The 17483-nt window shown below is 44.3% G+C and overlaps 1 protein-coding gene across 3 annotated transcripts in view; it reads right to left on the minus strand.

Annotated features, from left to right (window-relative positions):
- The window catches only part of impdh2 (IMP (inosine 5'-monophosphate) dehydrogenase 2), a 28670-nt gene that overhangs the window by 7345 nt on the left and 3842 nt on the right, over positions 1-17483 (minus strand). For 2 of the 3 annotated variants that reach the window (XM_079526096.1, XM_079526095.1), the window contains 7 exons: positions 17137-17211; positions 15794-16000; positions 14527-14614; positions 9677-9876; positions 8086-8176; positions 6659-6754; positions 4934-5005 (listed from right to left, as the gene is read on the minus strand). In XM_079526096.1, the coding sequence (XP_079382222.1) occupies positions 4934-5005; positions 6659-6754; positions 8086-8176; positions 9677-9876; positions 14527-14614; positions 15794-16000; positions 17137-17211 (829 nt within the window). The remainder of the gene's footprint in view (positions 1-4933; positions 5006-6658; positions 6755-8085; positions 8177-9676; positions 9877-14526; positions 14615-15793; positions 16001-17136; positions 17212-17483) is intronic. The other variant, XM_079526097.1, reaches the window with a different exon arrangement.

The raw sequence follows: 17483 nt of genomic DNA on the forward strand, positions 1-17483 counted from the left end.
TTTTGCTAAACAAATATGTAGCCAATGTATAGTCTTGTTTGCACAAAATGGAGGACATCAGTGGGGAAGTTAATAAATAACATCAACAAAGCAAAGTCAGCGACTTCTTCACATTGCTATGGCATAACATATGATGTCATTATGACCTAGAGATTACACGTAACCAATCTTGTGGATAATGTATGATCTTGATTTAAACTGATGATGAGTTGCAGACACTTTGATTTTTTTGGTTTTGTGTGTGAAACAGTTAGGTCAGCAACCAAATATTAGTGCTATTAGAATAGTGTCTGTATCTCTGTACAAAGTATTTACATTACAAATGTCTTTATTGAAGCACATTGTTTCCCCATGTAGGAAATGTGCACGACATATAAAGTGGGACTAGACTGCAGAGGAACTCCGACTGTCCCTCAAACAACTACCACTCAACATAAACATCAATTCAGTTCAAAGTGGTAACAATTAAATGAGTCCAGTCTTTCAGCTATGGCTTAGTTACGGCTCGCCATTTTGATGCTTTGGATGAATAATGATCTACCATTAATACTGTACCTACGCATTACACGATGCTGGAGGACTAAAGAGTACATTAAAAACAAATCGTGGCAAGTCATAAAGAACAAAAGTGTCGATGGACGTGCAGGGCTGAACTGCAAAAGGTGATGTTAAAATGAAAGTAAGTAATTGAGACACAGTAACATGATTTGTTATCGAGTTAAACCAACTACTGTACATCAGTAGAACAATTACTGTAAATATTGCAATATCAGTTGCATAGAAGTTTCTCATCCGTTGAGTTCCCACAAAACACACGCAAGTGTTTCTATTACAGTAACATACACAGTAAACGTATACCAATACATTTTTAAATCTACTTACCAAGTCAAACAAGCAAACAAACAAGCCAAACAGCTCTAAATTGTTGGCGTCTATGTGATGTGATGTGCACAATAGCCTCCCATTTAACCTCCTTATATAGGCCTATATTTATTAACCCACAATCGAATGTCATTCAATTAATTAAAATTGTTGGCGTCTATGTGATGTGATGTGAGATAATGATACGGCCTCTGGCTGGGTTTCCCAAAGGAAATATGCATAGTGAGTGGGCGTGTGGTTCTTCTCAACAACACCCCCTTTCACTGTGAACATAGATATTCCGTGCATAGATGTGCCACGCAAAGGTAGGCCTGAGGCCTGGTATGGTAGGCCTGAGGCCTGGTATGGTAGGCCTGAGGCCTGGTATGATAGGCCTGAGGCCTGGTATGATAGGCCTGAGGCCTGGTATGGTAGGCCTATATTGGTAGGCCTGAGGCCTGATATGGCAGGCCTGGTATGGTAGGCCTGAGGCCTATATTGATAGGCCTGGTATGGTAGGCCTGAGGCCTATATTGGTAGGCCTGGTATGGTAGGCATGAGGCCTATATTGGTAGGCCTGGTATGGTAGGCCTGAGGCCTATATTGATAGGCCTGAGGCCTGGTATGGTAGGCCTGAGGCCTATATTGGTAAGCCTACCATACCGGCCTGACCGGTCAATAAAATAATGCTGAATTAACTAGCTTGTATTGGTAACTTTGACTGCACAATAGCCTCCCATTTAACCTCCTTATATAGGCCTATATTTATTAACCCACAATCGAATGTCATTCAATCAATTAAAATTGTTGGCGTCTATGTGATGTGATGTGAGATAATGATACGGCCTCTGGCTGGGTTTCCCAAAGGAAATATGCATAGTGAGTGGGCGTGTGGTTCTTCTCAACAACACCCCCTTTCACTGTGAACATAGATATTCCGTGCATAGATGTGCCACGCAAAGGTAGGCCTGAGGCCTGGTATGGTAGGCCTGAGGCCTGGTATGGTAGGCCTGAGGCCTGGTATGATAGGCCTGAGGCCTGGTATGATAGGCCTGAGGCCTGGTATGGTAGGCCTATATTGGTAGGCCTGAGGCCTGATATGGTAGGCCTGGTATGGTAGGCCTGAGGCCTATATTGATAGGCCTGGTATGGTAGGCCTGAGGCCTATATTGGTAGGCCTGAGGCCTGGTATGGCAGGCCTGAGGCCTATATTGATAGGCCTGGTATGGTAGGCCTGGTATGGCAGGCCTGAGGCCTATATTGATAGGCCTGGTATGGTAGGCCTGAGGCCTATATTGATAGGCCTGAGGCCTGGTATGGCAGGCCTGGTATGGTAGGCCTGAGGCCTATATTGATAGGCCTGGTATGGTAGGCCTGAGGCCTATATTGGTAGGCCTGGTATGGTAGGCATGAGGCCTATATTGGTAGGCCTGGTATGGTAGGCCTGAGGCCTATATTGATAGGCCTGAGGCCTGGTATGGTAGGCCTGAGGCCTATATTGGTAAGCCTACCATACCGGCCTGACCGGTCAATAAAATAATGCTGAATTAACTAGCTTGTATTGGTAACTTTGACTGCACAATAGCCTCCCATTTAACCTCCTTATATAGGCCTATATTTATTAACCCACAATCGAATGTCATTCAATTAATTCACTTTCACAGTGGGACAGTAGCGTTTTCATATAGGCCTACATTTACCTTGCCGACATCACTTCGCCTCCGAAATTTAATTTAATAATATTTGGGACTGCTGGACAGCTGACAGTAGGCTCTCTTCACTCTTAAAAAAAAGTGTCAGATTGGCTGCCATGCAGCCAATTAGGCCGCACACAGGCTTCTGTGTGCGGCCTAGAGGGGTGTGTTCAAGCTACGTGCAACACAACCTTTATTTGGAAAACCCAGCCGATAGCAGGTACACATTTTGTCAGCATTCATTCTGTCCCAACTGGGTGACTTGCCCAAAAACGTGGCTTTTAGAACAAGCAGTGTCTGCATAACTGGCCACTGCATGCACTATACTGTATGATGCAAAAAACGCCACTCCCTTCCTGCGCCAGATCAGCCCCCTGATCCTCAACGCAGAATGTGCAGTCTGGTGATTCACCCCCCATAGCGCAGAGGAACACAAACACACAGAGCTTACACAGTAGAATCCTCACTGTTATTAACCCATTTTGGACCGAGTTAAAAACATTCACGTTGAAAGAATATATATTCAAAGATTTGCGCCGCATTTTTTACAATTTCTCAAAAATAGCAAAAAGATCTAAAAGAAATAGCAAAAAGATCTACAAGCTCATAGCGCGCCACTCGGTGGTGCGCTATGAGCTTGTAGATCTTTTTGCTTGTAGATCTGCTATTTTTCAATAGCTAAATTATAACATAATGTTTAAAACACCAAAAAGGGGTTCCCGGCCCAAAATGGGTTAATTATCCATTTGTAACTCTCAAGAGTGTACAAAATGTTAACGAAGTCGACCCGTTTTTTTGTGTGCGTGCTCTCAAAGAGTACAAACTTGCAAAGTTGCAATCCGTAACTTTTGTTTTGTGAACAGAAACCAAACAATAGCAGTGGCTGGAGGTGGTCTCCCTGATATTCTATTGAGGAATGTATCACCTGTGGTTTTGGTACAGGGGCCTCTACTAGTTGACAAGATGTATTGGATGTACTGTCTGTCCCTCCATAAAAAATATAAAATAAAGGCGAAAGCCACAAAAAAAAACATTTAAGATGTATTGGATGAAGCTTTGTAGAACGGTGGTTCCCAAAGTGGGGTCCGGGGACCCCCAGGGGTCCTTGAGAGTTCCAGGGGGTCCCCAGCTAAATGATAATTAGCAACCAAATGGACCCTTATGGGCCTGTAACTCAGAGATTGTACACTCTCAAGAGTTAAATTAACTTTGATTTTACAATATACATTGGGGTCCCAGAGATAGAAATGCCATTAAATGGGCGGGACCGTATAGCCTAATTCAGGTCAAACCTGGGGGTCCTTGAAATGAAAACCATTGAAAATCACTGTTAGAGCCGTAGAAATCTTCTAATGGGGGGTCCGCGGGCTAATTAGTGTCAATTTGGGGGTCCTTGACACGACAAAGTTTGGGAACCACTGCTGTAGAAAAGGTTTCTCGTGAAGGAGACCTGACTTCAATCCCCGGCCAGGGCGTCATACTTCTTACGGATTGCAGCTTTTAACGTCACACTCTGAAGCGTAAATGCTTGATTTGACGACATGAGGGCCCCATCGTGTTCATCCGAATGCCATACTGTAGCACACGTCTCATTTCGATGATGCCAAGACACAGTCAAGCGTTATTCATAGTCTGATTTATCGGTGGTGAGGTGACCACCGCAACTAACAACATGGCGTCACGGAGCCGCGGTGAAGAGGAAACCACCGCTCTTTCCCCAGCCCTTCTCTCTGTTTTTACTCACCACCGCTCCACGTTATTGCAGCTCCGGTGGTCACCTCACCACCGGAGCGGTGGTCACCTCACCACCGGAGCGGTGGTCACCTCACCACCGGAACTGTGGTCACCTCACCACCGGAGCGGTGGTCACCTCACCACCGGAGCGGTGGTCACCTCACCACCGGAACTGTGGTCACCTCACCACCGGAGCGGTGGTCACCTCACCACCGGAGCGGTGGTCACCTCACCACCGGAACTGTGGTCACCTCACCACCGGAGCGGTGGTCACCTCACCACCGGAGCGGTGGTAACCTCACCACCGAAAATCCAGACTATGAATAGGCCTTCAGAGAGACAAGGGCGGTAAGGTGGGTGGGTGGGTCGGTAGGGACAAACTGGAACGTCACTCAGCATGAACTGACAGATTAGTGAAACGACAGGAGACAAAGCATAGCATCCAAAACCCCAAAACACCCAAGGCTAGCTTTCACAGAGAAAACCACCATTACAGTTGTTACTGGTACCACCACCACTACTACAACTACTGATGCAGAGCCGTTAACCAACCAATGCAGCAGGCTGTGAAGTGGAGGGGGGGCGGGCAGTGTGGTAGTGGGGCCAATGGGAGCCCAGCGCAGGCTGAGAGGGGAGGGACTTACTGCAGTATCCCGTAACAGTGTCTGGGGTTTTGGGGCTGTGGAGCTTTATTGCTGGTGGAATGGAAGGGGGTGCTAGGGAGACGCACGCACGCACGCACACACACACTCACATACACACACGAACAGTCAAACGCAGTCACACGCGCACACGCACACACACACACACACGCGCACGCATACATTATATACACACGCAGGAAATGGAAGCAATGACAAATAGAGGAAATGAGAAAGGGAGAGACAAAAGGACAAGATGAAGACAGAGGAAGACGGAGAGAGCAATCATGGTCTCTCCATCCAATGGTCACATTTGGACAGAAGACGCATGGAAGAGAGGGAGGACAGCCAGAGAGGAATCATGGACAAGATGACGTAAGGACAAATGGACAGCCAGAGAGGAATCATGGACAAGATGGACGTATGGACAGCCAGAGAGGAATCATGGACAAGATGGACGCATGGACAAATGGACAGAAACAGACAAAAGACAAAAGTAAAACATCAACTAAGCAAGGCAACAAACAATTTGCGGCGTATTCCCAGACCATGAAGCAGCAGCATCCAACACAGCAGAATGTAAATCTGTTAGAGGTTTACATTTAGACTCTTAACCCATTTTGGGCGGGAACCCCTTTTAGTGTTTTAAACATTATGTTGTAATTTAGCTATTGGAAAATAGCAGATCTACAAGCTCATAGCGCGCCACGAGCTTGTAGGACTGCTATTTTTGAAAAATCGTGAAAATATTTATTTCAGAAAACTGGAGGATTTAGAAGATTTTTTTTAAATTTTGAGGTCAGGCCTAAATGGGTTAATATCCATTTCTAAGTTACCTTTGCACTGCAAATTCCATCAAGTTCATATTATGCTATTTGCTTTATGTGGTACTAAAAAAACACAACAAATAAACACTGGCGGACAAACGATTTCCTGAACACCAAAACACGGCAAACTGAAGAAAATAAAACGTACATACAGTATATGACCAATTTCAAACACTCTTCCCGACCCGTCCCAATTTCCTTCCAATGGACCATTCGCTAAGTCCCACTCTCAGAGACCACGGTCTGGAAAGCTGTGCGTCTCACCCGCCGACATGCATGTTGCATGACGGATTTCCCCAGATAAATAAATCGATCATTTCAGGAGCAAGAGCTTCAAAATCTCCTCTAAATCTAGTCAACAAGGCTACGCACTGGAATGTTCCGGAACCTCCGGTTATTTCCCTGTTTACTCGATCACCTAGCAACCCATAAGGTGGTGATCAGCAGCAGCGATCTAACTTATAAACCAAATAAAAGCTCATTGGACAATCGGGGTGGGATTTAGTGAAGGGTCAACATCTTGTGGCAATTCGAGGGAAACTTTATGGCTAAAACATTTAGTCAGGTAACCATCGCTTGAGATGCCGGATTGGCTGAGATCTGCTGTGTGGGTGAGAGCAGTGACTGTACAGACAAACATTTGCACACCGAGTCTATATACATGTAAATAAACACATATACCACAGACACGTATGGATAATATTTAAATTGCTGCTATTCTTAACTTTCTTCTTATTGCTGCTATTCTTAACTTTCTTCTTCTCATTACTGCTGCAACAATGTTGAGGAACCAATACCAAATACATTTCTCTTGTGTACTCGTATAATATATCAATGTAACAACAAACTTGAATGTTGAGCAGGGATGTAATTGGTGGGCTTGCCCGTCAGTCACACTCACCTTCCTGTGTTATACAGATGGAGCCACTCCCCATGCCCACTCGCAGCGCGTCCGCTCCCGCATCTATGAGGTTCTTAGCCTGAGCTGCAGTTACCACTGGAGGAAGACAGGGGGAGATTTCTTGTTGAGCATCGTATGCCTGTATTTGACTGAAGGACTTTATTAATGCACATCTTAAGAGTATATATTAATAGAGACGGCACCCGGAGGAAACCCTGAGGAGAAATGGACATAGTGGCCGAATTTGGTATTGCAGCGTGGGCCCAAACACATGAACGCGCTGGTCCGTTGACTATCATTGTGCACGTTCACGATGACACGTGAACGCACGTGAACGCTGTTTCATACGTGAACGCTGTTTCATACGTGAACGCGTGCAATGATAGTCAACGGCAGCGCGTTCATGTGTTTGGGGCAAATCCATCCCAGAATGCACTCTGTTCCTACCCGGAAGGAGTGAAATCGCCTCATGCGCTTTAGAGCAACTTAATGCAAGTGGATGGGAGGAGAACTCGGGTGCCGTATTCATATATACTAAGATGCACATGGGCACCATGTGCACCATTGGCATATGCAGGGACCGACTCAACACACTACGCAACTGTTTAATTGTATTTCTGCCAATGGGATCTGCAGTCAAGTTCACAGTCCCATAGCTCAGACAGACGGCCATGGCGTGGTTTTACTGTTTGTTGTTTTCGAGACATCAGGACCAATCAGTAGAAGGGGACATTTATATAATTGGTGGCTATGGTCTTAGCAGACAGAATGTACGTATTTGAAAGTTTACCGACATTGTGATGAGGGAAAGACTCAGTATTAGCTTTGAGAAATGTACGTTGTTTATTCGAAGAGAGTTGAGCCACTGGATTCCAGTGGCACCAAAGCCCATTTTTGACCAATACATGCAATTTGTTTAGACATTTTAGGAGTTTGGATAGAAACTGTACTTCTTGTTCCCCCCGGAGCACCCCGAAGGATTTCAAAGCCCTATTCTCCGTGGTGGAGGGGAACTTTACCCCTTGTGCCAGCCACTCTGCTCTTCTGCTCTTAGTAAAATGTTAATTTCCGTTCCTCCAGCCAGGTTTTCTAGCCCTGGTTGAGACTAGTGTGGAGTAGCCTGGAACTCACTCAGGCAGCTTCCGGCAGGATCCGCCGGGAGAAACTATGCGCAGCTGCGCGACATGAGACTAATTACTTAGAGCGACAGAGAGAGAGAGGAGTGTGTGTGTACATGTGTGCGTGTGTGTCAATTTAACAAAGGTGCAGACGATCAGAAATCAGCAGAGAGTGAGTGATGTTTGCACTACTCTATGCCGAATTGAAGTGGACTCGGACCCAGACTTTTTTTTTCTCCCTGGAAATAAAAACGTCTGGGTTTCCGAGGCTAAGTGTGGAGTGAATAATGTGACTCGTGTCCTCCTCACCGTTGCCTGCTATGACCTGTAGCTGAGGGTGCTTCTCCTTGATGTATTTAATCATGTTGATCTGGTAGATGGAGTTACCCTGAGAGGAATCCTGGAGAGAGAAGACAGGAAAAGGTTGACCTGGGCTTCGGCAAAACAAAATACACGTTTTCAATATTAATATTGATATGCTGTCCTGTAAAATGACAAATGACTTCTGATTTCACGCTATGTAATATAGCTTCATTGTCAGGTCTAACCCAGTCTAAAGCCAGTCCAAAACTAGTCACTCATACTAGACTACAACTGGCTCCAAAGAATACATTAACGAATCTTCTGTCAACAACAATTTATTGACAGATTCTGTTCCAGCGATGCCTGTCTAAAAGTAGAATAAACCCCATACGAATGCCATTGCATCCATTATTCTGCACCAGCAGCTCCAATAGTACAGTGATAATGCAAGCAGAAACATAGATAGGCAACTGTTCAGTGTTGACTTCGTCGACTAAAACTAAGACGACTACCTTTTTTCACTGACGAAAACTAAATGGAAACTAAATAAAAACTAATCTATGATGACTAAAACTGAGACTGAATATACTGACAATTTTGTCAACAGATGAATACTAGACTAAAATGTTAGGCATTTTACAATTAGTTGCATGCTGAAAATCGATCTACGCGTTGTGAGCTTGTAGATGTAAAAACAGTCATTTCGACTAAATCAACTGTAGATTTAGTCGACTGAAATCTTATGATATTTAGTCGACTAAAACTAAAACACTGACATTTCAGGTGACTAAAATGTGACAAAAACTAAATTAAAACTATTCAAGTCGACTATATGACTAAAACTTGCTGCCAAAAACAACACTGCAACTGATCCCAGTAAAGCCAGTGTAAAGAACCCAGTCCATACCAACACTACTACGTCCACCCCACTCTGCACCAGCAGGTCTAAAGCCAGTGTAAAGAACCCAGTCCATACCAACACTACTACGTCCACCCCACTCTGCACCAGCAGGTCTAAAGCCAGTGTAAAGAACCCAGTCCATACCAACACTACTACGTCCACCCCACTCTGCACCAGCAGGTCTAAAGCCAGTGTAAAGAACCCAGTCCATACCAACACTACTACGTCCACCCCACTCTGCACCAGCAGGTCTAAAGCCAGTGTAAAGAACCCAGTCCATACCAACACTACTACGTCCACCCCACTCTGCACCAGCAGGTCTAAAGCCAGTGTAAAGAACCCAGTCCATACCAACACTACTACGTCCACCCCACTCTGCACCAGCAGGTCTAAAGCCAGTGTAAAGAACCCAGTCCATACCAACACTACTACGTCCACCCCACTCTGCACCAGCAGGTCTAAAGCCAGTGTAAAGAACCCAGTCCATACCAACACTACTACGTCCACCCCACTCTGCACCAGCAGGTCTAAAGCCAGTGTAAAGAACCCAGTCCATACCAACACTACTACGTCCACCCCACTCTGCACCAGCAGGTCTAAAGCCAGTGTAAAGAACCCAGTCCATACCAACACTACTACGTCCACCCCACTCTGCACCAGCAGGTCTAAAGCCAGTGTAAAGAACCCAGTCCATACCAACACTACTACGTCCACCCCACTCTGCACCAGCAGGTCCAGTCGGTACTTGTCGTCACTGTGCGTGCCGATGGCGGCCCCGCACAGCAGCTGTTTGCGAGGGTCTTTGGAGGCCAGAGGGAAGTCCCTGTTCTTCTTCAGGTCCGTCCGAGCGATGATGGACACCAGGTGTCCCTCCTCGTTCACTATGGGCAGCTTACCTGGAGGGGGACGAGGAGGAGATGGCGCTAAAATTAAGATGCTTCTAAATATATCTTAAAAACAAATCTGAAAAACCCATGTTTCTATGTCAGTGGTGCTCAACCTTTTTCATGTCAAGGACCCCCAGAATTACCTCTATTGGGCCACGGACCCCCATCTCAAAATATGTTGTTCCAGGGACCCCCCCAGAAGCCAATATTTTAGTTAAAAATGTTCGCTCTGAAATATATATTCAAAGATTTGCGGCCTCTTTTTTCACGACTTTTCAAAAATAGCAGACCTACAAGCTCATAGCGCGCCACTCGGTGGCGCGCTATGAGCTTGTAGATCTGCTATTTTTCAATAGCTAAATTATAACATAATGTTTAAAACACCAAAAGGGGTTCCCGCCCAAAATGGGTTAAAGAAGCCCAGACCAAGAGCATGCTTAGACTGACGAAGAGTATCTCCTCTGAGTCCCTTACATGTTTTAAATGATGAATATCAACTGTTGCCCTCCATGGAGGCGGTTTAGAGTTAGTAGGGGAGCCTATCACTTTCCGTGATTTTGGAATGTTAATTTTTGGAGACAGGTATATCTTGATTCTTGGGGTTACCAGAATGCCAAAAAAACATGTCTCCAATTTTTTTATGTCAGGTTTAGCATGTTTAATTAGCATAATTAGCTAATAAATTGTCAAAAACGGAAATGGCAATAACTTTGCTTCTAGGTAACTTATAAAGGTGATCTAAGAGTCTGAGTCCATGTTTGTGATGTCCAGAAATGCATCTGTTACCATTGTGAAGTCATACAAGCTTTCCTAATTAGCATAATTCCCATAAATTATGCAAAAACGAGGTGAACATCAGCAAATTGCTGCATGTTTTACTTTTAGTCAACTTTGAAAGCTTCTCACAGACTCCATGTGTATGTTTACAACTCCAGGAATAATTATCATCCTATGAATAAATCATGCAACCTTTTGTCTATGTAATAATTATGTAATAATCACACCAAAACCAGAAATAGCTATATTTCGTTGCTTTAAGTTAATTAATAAATGTGATCTTACAGACAGTAAGTCTGTTTGCATGTCTAGAAAATATTCTCTTTCCATAACTAGGATATGCAACCTTTCCATTATTAGCTTTATATATATATATATATCCCTCATAAAATAAAGAACAATATGAGAAATGGTCACAGAATTATCACATGATTTTTATTCTAATATTTACAGAAAGTTTTGAAAACACATTTAATTGAAGGGTCTTCGTCATCGTCAATCCCCAACAGATGTGCCTTGTTTACATTACCACACACCTCTAATCATCGGCCCTACACATGCACATCTCAGAGCAGTTCAAATTTTGAGATCGACAAGAACAATGTGATATGCACTGTGATTTCTTGCAGACACATTTTATCAGTTGGGTAATGGTGGCTGGGCCGTGGGTATCCCGTGTTGTGACTGGCACCAGTTGATCTCCCTCAGCCTCCCATCCATTTTTAGTTTCTGGTGGCATCTGTGGGTTAGGTACGTGGTCCTGATCCCATACCATTGCCTGATAATATGCATGGGTAATGGCTTGATTTAATGCTGCTTGTGTAGGTGGCAGCTTCTCGGCTTCTAATTGTTTCTTTGTGAATAACCTCCACCTGAGCTCATCAACATCCACAGGATTTGTACCGGGCTCGTACAGCTGGCAAACAAATGCTTCAATCTTTTTTGACAGTTGTACCCTTCCAGCTAAGAGTGTAACTGTCATAGATGGAATGGCATTGGTACAGGCAATGGGAAAGCCACCATGGATCAAGACATGTTCCCAGTAAGCTGACCACTCCATAGCCACACTGGACAGGAAGACCAAAGAACATAGTGAGATCCATGTAGTATTTGACCGACGCCAGGGTGGAAAGCCCCGGGCCCCTACCACTTATCATGTGGAAGACAACACACCGATAGGGAAGTGTCAGAAAAACAGTTCTTGTCAGGTATCAGCACCAAAGATGAGCTGACTGTCTTATCTTGCTAAGAAAGCCCTCCAACACTTCCAGGTGAAACCCAATGTTTTTATAATCACGTCAAGGCAGGCTGTCCACTCAAACTCTATCGATGTAAAACATCTCCACAGCGTACAGGAAGAGGCTGACACAAGGATAATCCTGCACAGCCTGGATGCTGTCCGAAGAGGGGCAACACAGCTCTACATTGAGTCCCCTGACACTGATGTCTTTGTTCTTACAATACGACGGTACCATCAGCTGTGCAAGGACATCTATTTCATCACCGGTGTGGGGAACAAAAAACGTATCATCGCTGGAGCCAGTAGTGCAGGCACTGGGTAAAACGAGGACTTCAGCCTTACCAGGGTTCCATGCCGTCTCTGGAGCTGATCAGACAGCTCCAGGGAATTTAACCTGTTGGCCAGGTCTAAACAGGTGTCCTGTGGAGGTGGTATCTGCAGTTGCTACTGTATATACTATGAGCTACAAAAAGGCTCAGTTCTGACGCAGCACGTACCTAACCCACAGATGCCACCAGCAACTGAATATGGATGGGAGGCTGAGGGAGCTCAACTGGTGCCAGTCACAACACGGGATACCCACGGGCCAGCCACCATTACCCAACTGATCAAATGTGTCTGCAAGAAATCACAGTGCATATCACATTGTTCTTGTCGATCTAAAATTTGAACTGCTCTGAGATGTGCATGTGTGGGGCAGATGATTAGAGGTGTGTGGTAAGCAAGGCACATCTGTTGGGGATTGACGATGACGACGAAGATGGAGACCCTTTAATTTTCAAAACTTTCTGTAAATATTAGAATAAACAATCTGATAATTCTGTGACCATTTCCCATATTGTTCTTTCTTGCGACTGCAGGTCGCCTTTAGGAAATTATGGACGGGCCTGCCCCAAAGTTATTAGTTCTCAACAGGCCCGAAAATTAAATTAGATCTCTATATGGAGCTGACCTGTTCTGACATTCCATATGTTGATCTGACCTCATCAAACCCTGTACACTCAAGACACGCTCCATATATGGCCAGTTCAGAATACATTCCATATGTTGATCTGACCCCCCATGCCAAAGCACCAGCACTCGCCCAGCAGTCTGTCATGACCCAGGCAGATATGTTGATCTGACCCCCCATTCCAAAGCACCAGCACTCGCCCAGCCCTTTAGTGCGAGGTCGCTTCTAATATTTTCTAGACATGCAAACAGACTTACACTGTCTGTAAGATCATGCGTATTAATTAACTTAAAGCAAAGAAATACAGCTATTTCTGGTTTTGGTGTGATTATTACATAATTATTACATAGACAAAAGGTTGCATGATTTATTCATAGGATGATAATTATTCCTGGAGTTGTAAACATACACTTGAAGTCTGTGAGAAGCTTTCAAAGTTGACTAAAAGTAAAACATGCAGCAATTTGCTGATGTTCACCTCGTTTTTGCATAATGTATGGCAATTATGCTAATTAGGAAAGGTTGTATGACTTCACAATGGTAACAGATGAATATCTGGACATCACAAACATGGACTCAGACTCTTAGATCACCTTTATAAGTTACCTAGAAGCAAAGTTATTGCCATTTCCGTTTTTGACAATTTATTAGCTAATTATGCTAATTAAACATGCTAAACCTGACATAAAAAATTGGAGACATGTTTTTTTGGCATTCTGGTAACCCCAAGAATCAAGATATACCTGTCTCCAAAAATTAACATTCCAAAATCACGGGCATCAAAATTTGATTGATAGGCTCCCCTACTAAGTCCCTAAATATAAGAAAAACAGGCTAAAGAACTCTTTTGTACACCAGTCTGTTCTGCTTTTAAACCAAAAATCGGTAAAACCAGAGGATATGTTCTTGTTCCTGTCCGTTTCTGTGATTTGTGTCCTGTAATGTATCTTTTTGTAATGTATTGTGTCTGTCTTGTCTGTATCTTGAACGGTGACGTCATGGACGCAAAACAAATTTTAGTGCAAGCTGACAATAAAGTTGTATCGTATCGTATCGTATCGTATCGTATGGATAGAAGACAGAAGAGGAGGTCAGGTTCCTATTGATGACGTCATAGGGTTTATTGGTGAATGTATACTTGGCAGGTTCCAATTGACAACATGACATGACATATATTATCACTCCCAACGCCCAGGACGAAGTTCTTTGTCCTTTCTATTAGTAACGCCCGACGCCCAGGACGAAGTATTGTCCAAAAGACGAAGTTTATTGATATGAGAACGGATCGCATGGCTCCACAGCCTGGGGGCAATCCTCGGTGTTGCGTAAGAGTGAGACGTCATCGAAAAACTCCCTCCCCTGTTTAGCTCATGAAAACGAAAATCTTAAAACGTTCATAACTTGCGATCTAAATCATCCCGTCTAATTATGAAAAAAGATACTGTGTTAGACGGTGCTCTGCGGTCCAGTCGCTAGTCGCGATAGATTTATTCTTGTCGATCGACTCTAGAGTTGTGTGGCTATTGTTAGCTGCTACACACACATCAACAACAACTTCTGGTCCATCCGGAAAAGGGGTCCGTGTTTATAAATCAAATGGGCGCTATACCCCGGGCAATTAAAGTGTTATTCAACTGCAGAATTTCACGTTCATCTAACAGTTCTAACATCCTAGAGGTTCCCTACATACCTTTCTTACTCCTCTGGAGGATCTCGTTGGCCTCTTTGAGAGTCACCCCGGCTGGAGCCACCACCAGATCTTCTAGATTTGTCATTACCTAGGAGGAAAAAGTAAATCACACCCGTGTGAAGTGAGGGGCGCTCTCATCATGCATCATGAACAACTGAATTTATGTGATTGGTTAGCCAATTTGCTCGTCTACATTATGACGTACATTTCCCCTTCATTGTCAATGACGTTTAATGTTTGTGTTGCCACAAATTTACGTCATATTTGGCGGACATAATTATGACCTACTTTCTCCTTTCATTGTCAATGGCAAAATATTGAGACGTGTGGGGTAGAGACCAGCGGGTGGTGGATTTAGCCACGGTTGCCGCGGGTGAACCACAGTTTAGGGTGGATTAGGGTCAATTCAATATATTATAAATTAATATCGGATAAACCGCGGGTGAAATAATGCGGGAAATAAATGAATGGCATCTATCTATATGCTTATTGTAGCTTTTAAAACGCACACAATCTCGGCGTGCGTGCGTTAGTAGTATTTTAATTACATCATTTTCCATGATCTGGCACAAATTAGCCGCCTATGAAGTTGGGTCCTGTTGCACAACAACAACAACAACACAGTGGTCTCCTACAGCCTACAGGCAGCCACGCTAAAGTTGCTAACAGGCGGCTATGTGACAAAAAAGCTCATCCGCTGATCTCTAGTGTGGGGACAAAAGCTGCATATAGGAGGGGCTAGCGCTCCTCAAAAAGGGCAGGAGACGACATGGCTCTGATTGGTTGGTCGTTCCACCACTTGCTTTTTTTTTTAATTAAAATTTTTATCCCACGATTTCCAACCCATTTGTTCACCCCTGTGTCAATTATCCAATGTAATCCTGGGCGCTACACTTCCTCTGCCAACCTGGTGAGGGCAGCGGCCTGACCTCATGCTTCCTTCTATGCATGAGGAGTCCAAGCTGCTTCTTTTCACCCGACAGCAGGGGGGAGTTTCCCCAGCCAGACGTATAGCGCGTGGAAGGAACACGTTATTCCGACCAGTTCCTTTCTCCTCCATCAGGTGCCTCGGCTGGCCAGGGGGGAGGTAGTTTTAGAGACCAGGACTACTGCATGGTTTTAGGGGACACGGGGAGAACATGCAAACTCCACACAGAAAGGCCCTTTCGCCAACCCCGCCTCGGTTATGGGTCCACCACTTATCCAAAACGGCTCATTGCGCTTAATACTCCTGGTTCATCGTTCCCCCTCTCTAAGCTCCGCCCACCTGGCTGAGTGGCAGGTTGTGCTGCTCCTCCTTCAGGAAGTCGATGTCTCTGGACGAAATGATGCCCACCAGTTTGCCCCCCATGTGGCCGTTGTCCGTGATGGGTATGCCGCAGAAGCCGTGCCGTGACTTCGCCTGGAAGACGTCCTGCACGAGGTCGTTAGGACTCATCACCACCGGGTCTGTGATGAAGCCCTGCTCATAGCGCTATGAGGAGGGGGGGGGGGGATAAGGACAGGGAAGAGTTTTTTAACCCATTTAGACCCGAGGACGATTCTACAGATGCCTTCAAAATCCTGACAGTTTTCTGAAAAACCCATGTTTCTCAAACATTTTCATGTGAAGGAGAATTAAGTTAAAAAACGTTTGTTCTGGATAAATATATATTCCAAATTTCCGCCACATTTTCACGATTTAAAAAAAATAGCAGACCTACCTTTCAATAGCTAAAGTAAAACATAATGCTCAAAACACCAAAAGGGGTTCCCGCCCAGAGTGGGTTAAGGAGGGATTGAGCAAAAGATTTGGAGAAGGAAGATTAGGGAGGGGGAGAGACAGGAATCAGAGAGAGAAATGATGGCGGGAGAGAGAGTGATGGGAAGTAAGTTGTATTGAGGGGAGATGGGAATTGGAGAAAGATTGGAAAATAATGGGGAGGAAAAAGAGATCAGGGAAATGGGGGTGGTATGTAGATAATGGACATAATGGTTCATTTATTAGGAAAATCTACTATGGGCTCCATTTTCGTCACCGCTAAACCCCTTATCCCTAAACTTCATTGCCTTTTTTTTTTTTTTTACTATTTTGCTAAACATTTTTGAATAGTTAAAATGGCCGGTCTACAAGCTCACAACGTGTCAATGTAGAGGCTAGCTGAACTATTCAAAAATGTTTTTCAAAATAGTAAAAAAAAAAAGGCAAAGAAGTTTAGGGATAAGGGTGACGGTGACGAAAATGGAGCCCTACGTATGTGTTGAACTGAAAAAAAGCGAGTACAACATTGAGGTAAGGAAAGAGTGAGAGGTTAGGGCACCCCTAACTGGGTTTATTCAGGCAAAAACAAACAAGAGGCAACTATAGCATTGATGATGTAGAGAAAAAACACAGAGAAAATGGAAAAAAAGAATTGAAGAAGAACAGAAAAAGACACAGAATGAAAGGACACAAAGACTGAATATGTTCACAACACACACATGTGGAAATTTGATGTTGAACACTTCAAAACTCACAACGACATATATACAGTAAGAGTGCACAAGGTGGAGAGGACAGTGAGGGGCATACATGAGGGCAGTGACAGAGACCGACGAGACTCTATATAAGAATGGGAAATTGGTTGTTACCTTGACTTTGCGGACTTCATTGGCCTGGAACTCTGGTGTACAGTTATGATGGATGAAGCCGATGCCACCTGTTAGCTGACACAGGAGAGAATACTTTACACTCTCTCTCTCTCTGTGTGTGTGTGTGTGTGTGTGTGTGTGTGTGTGTGTGTGTGTGTGTGTGTGTGTGTGTGTGTGTGTGTGTGTGTGTGTGTGTGGGGTACTGTATACAGTTACTGAAATGGCTATATTGAACTTGGTGACCTACAGTATCATCTATCCATATATAAATACATGTGTGTGTGTGTGTGTGAGTATATATATATATTCACAGGAGTAAGAGAATTGTCAGTTAATGTGGGAAATGC

This window comes from Electrona antarctica (assembly GCF_951216825.1).
Source record: "Electrona antarctica genome assembly, chromosome: 2".
NCBI lineage: Eukaryota > Metazoa > Chordata > Actinopteri > Myctophiformes > Myctophidae > Electrona > Electrona antarctica.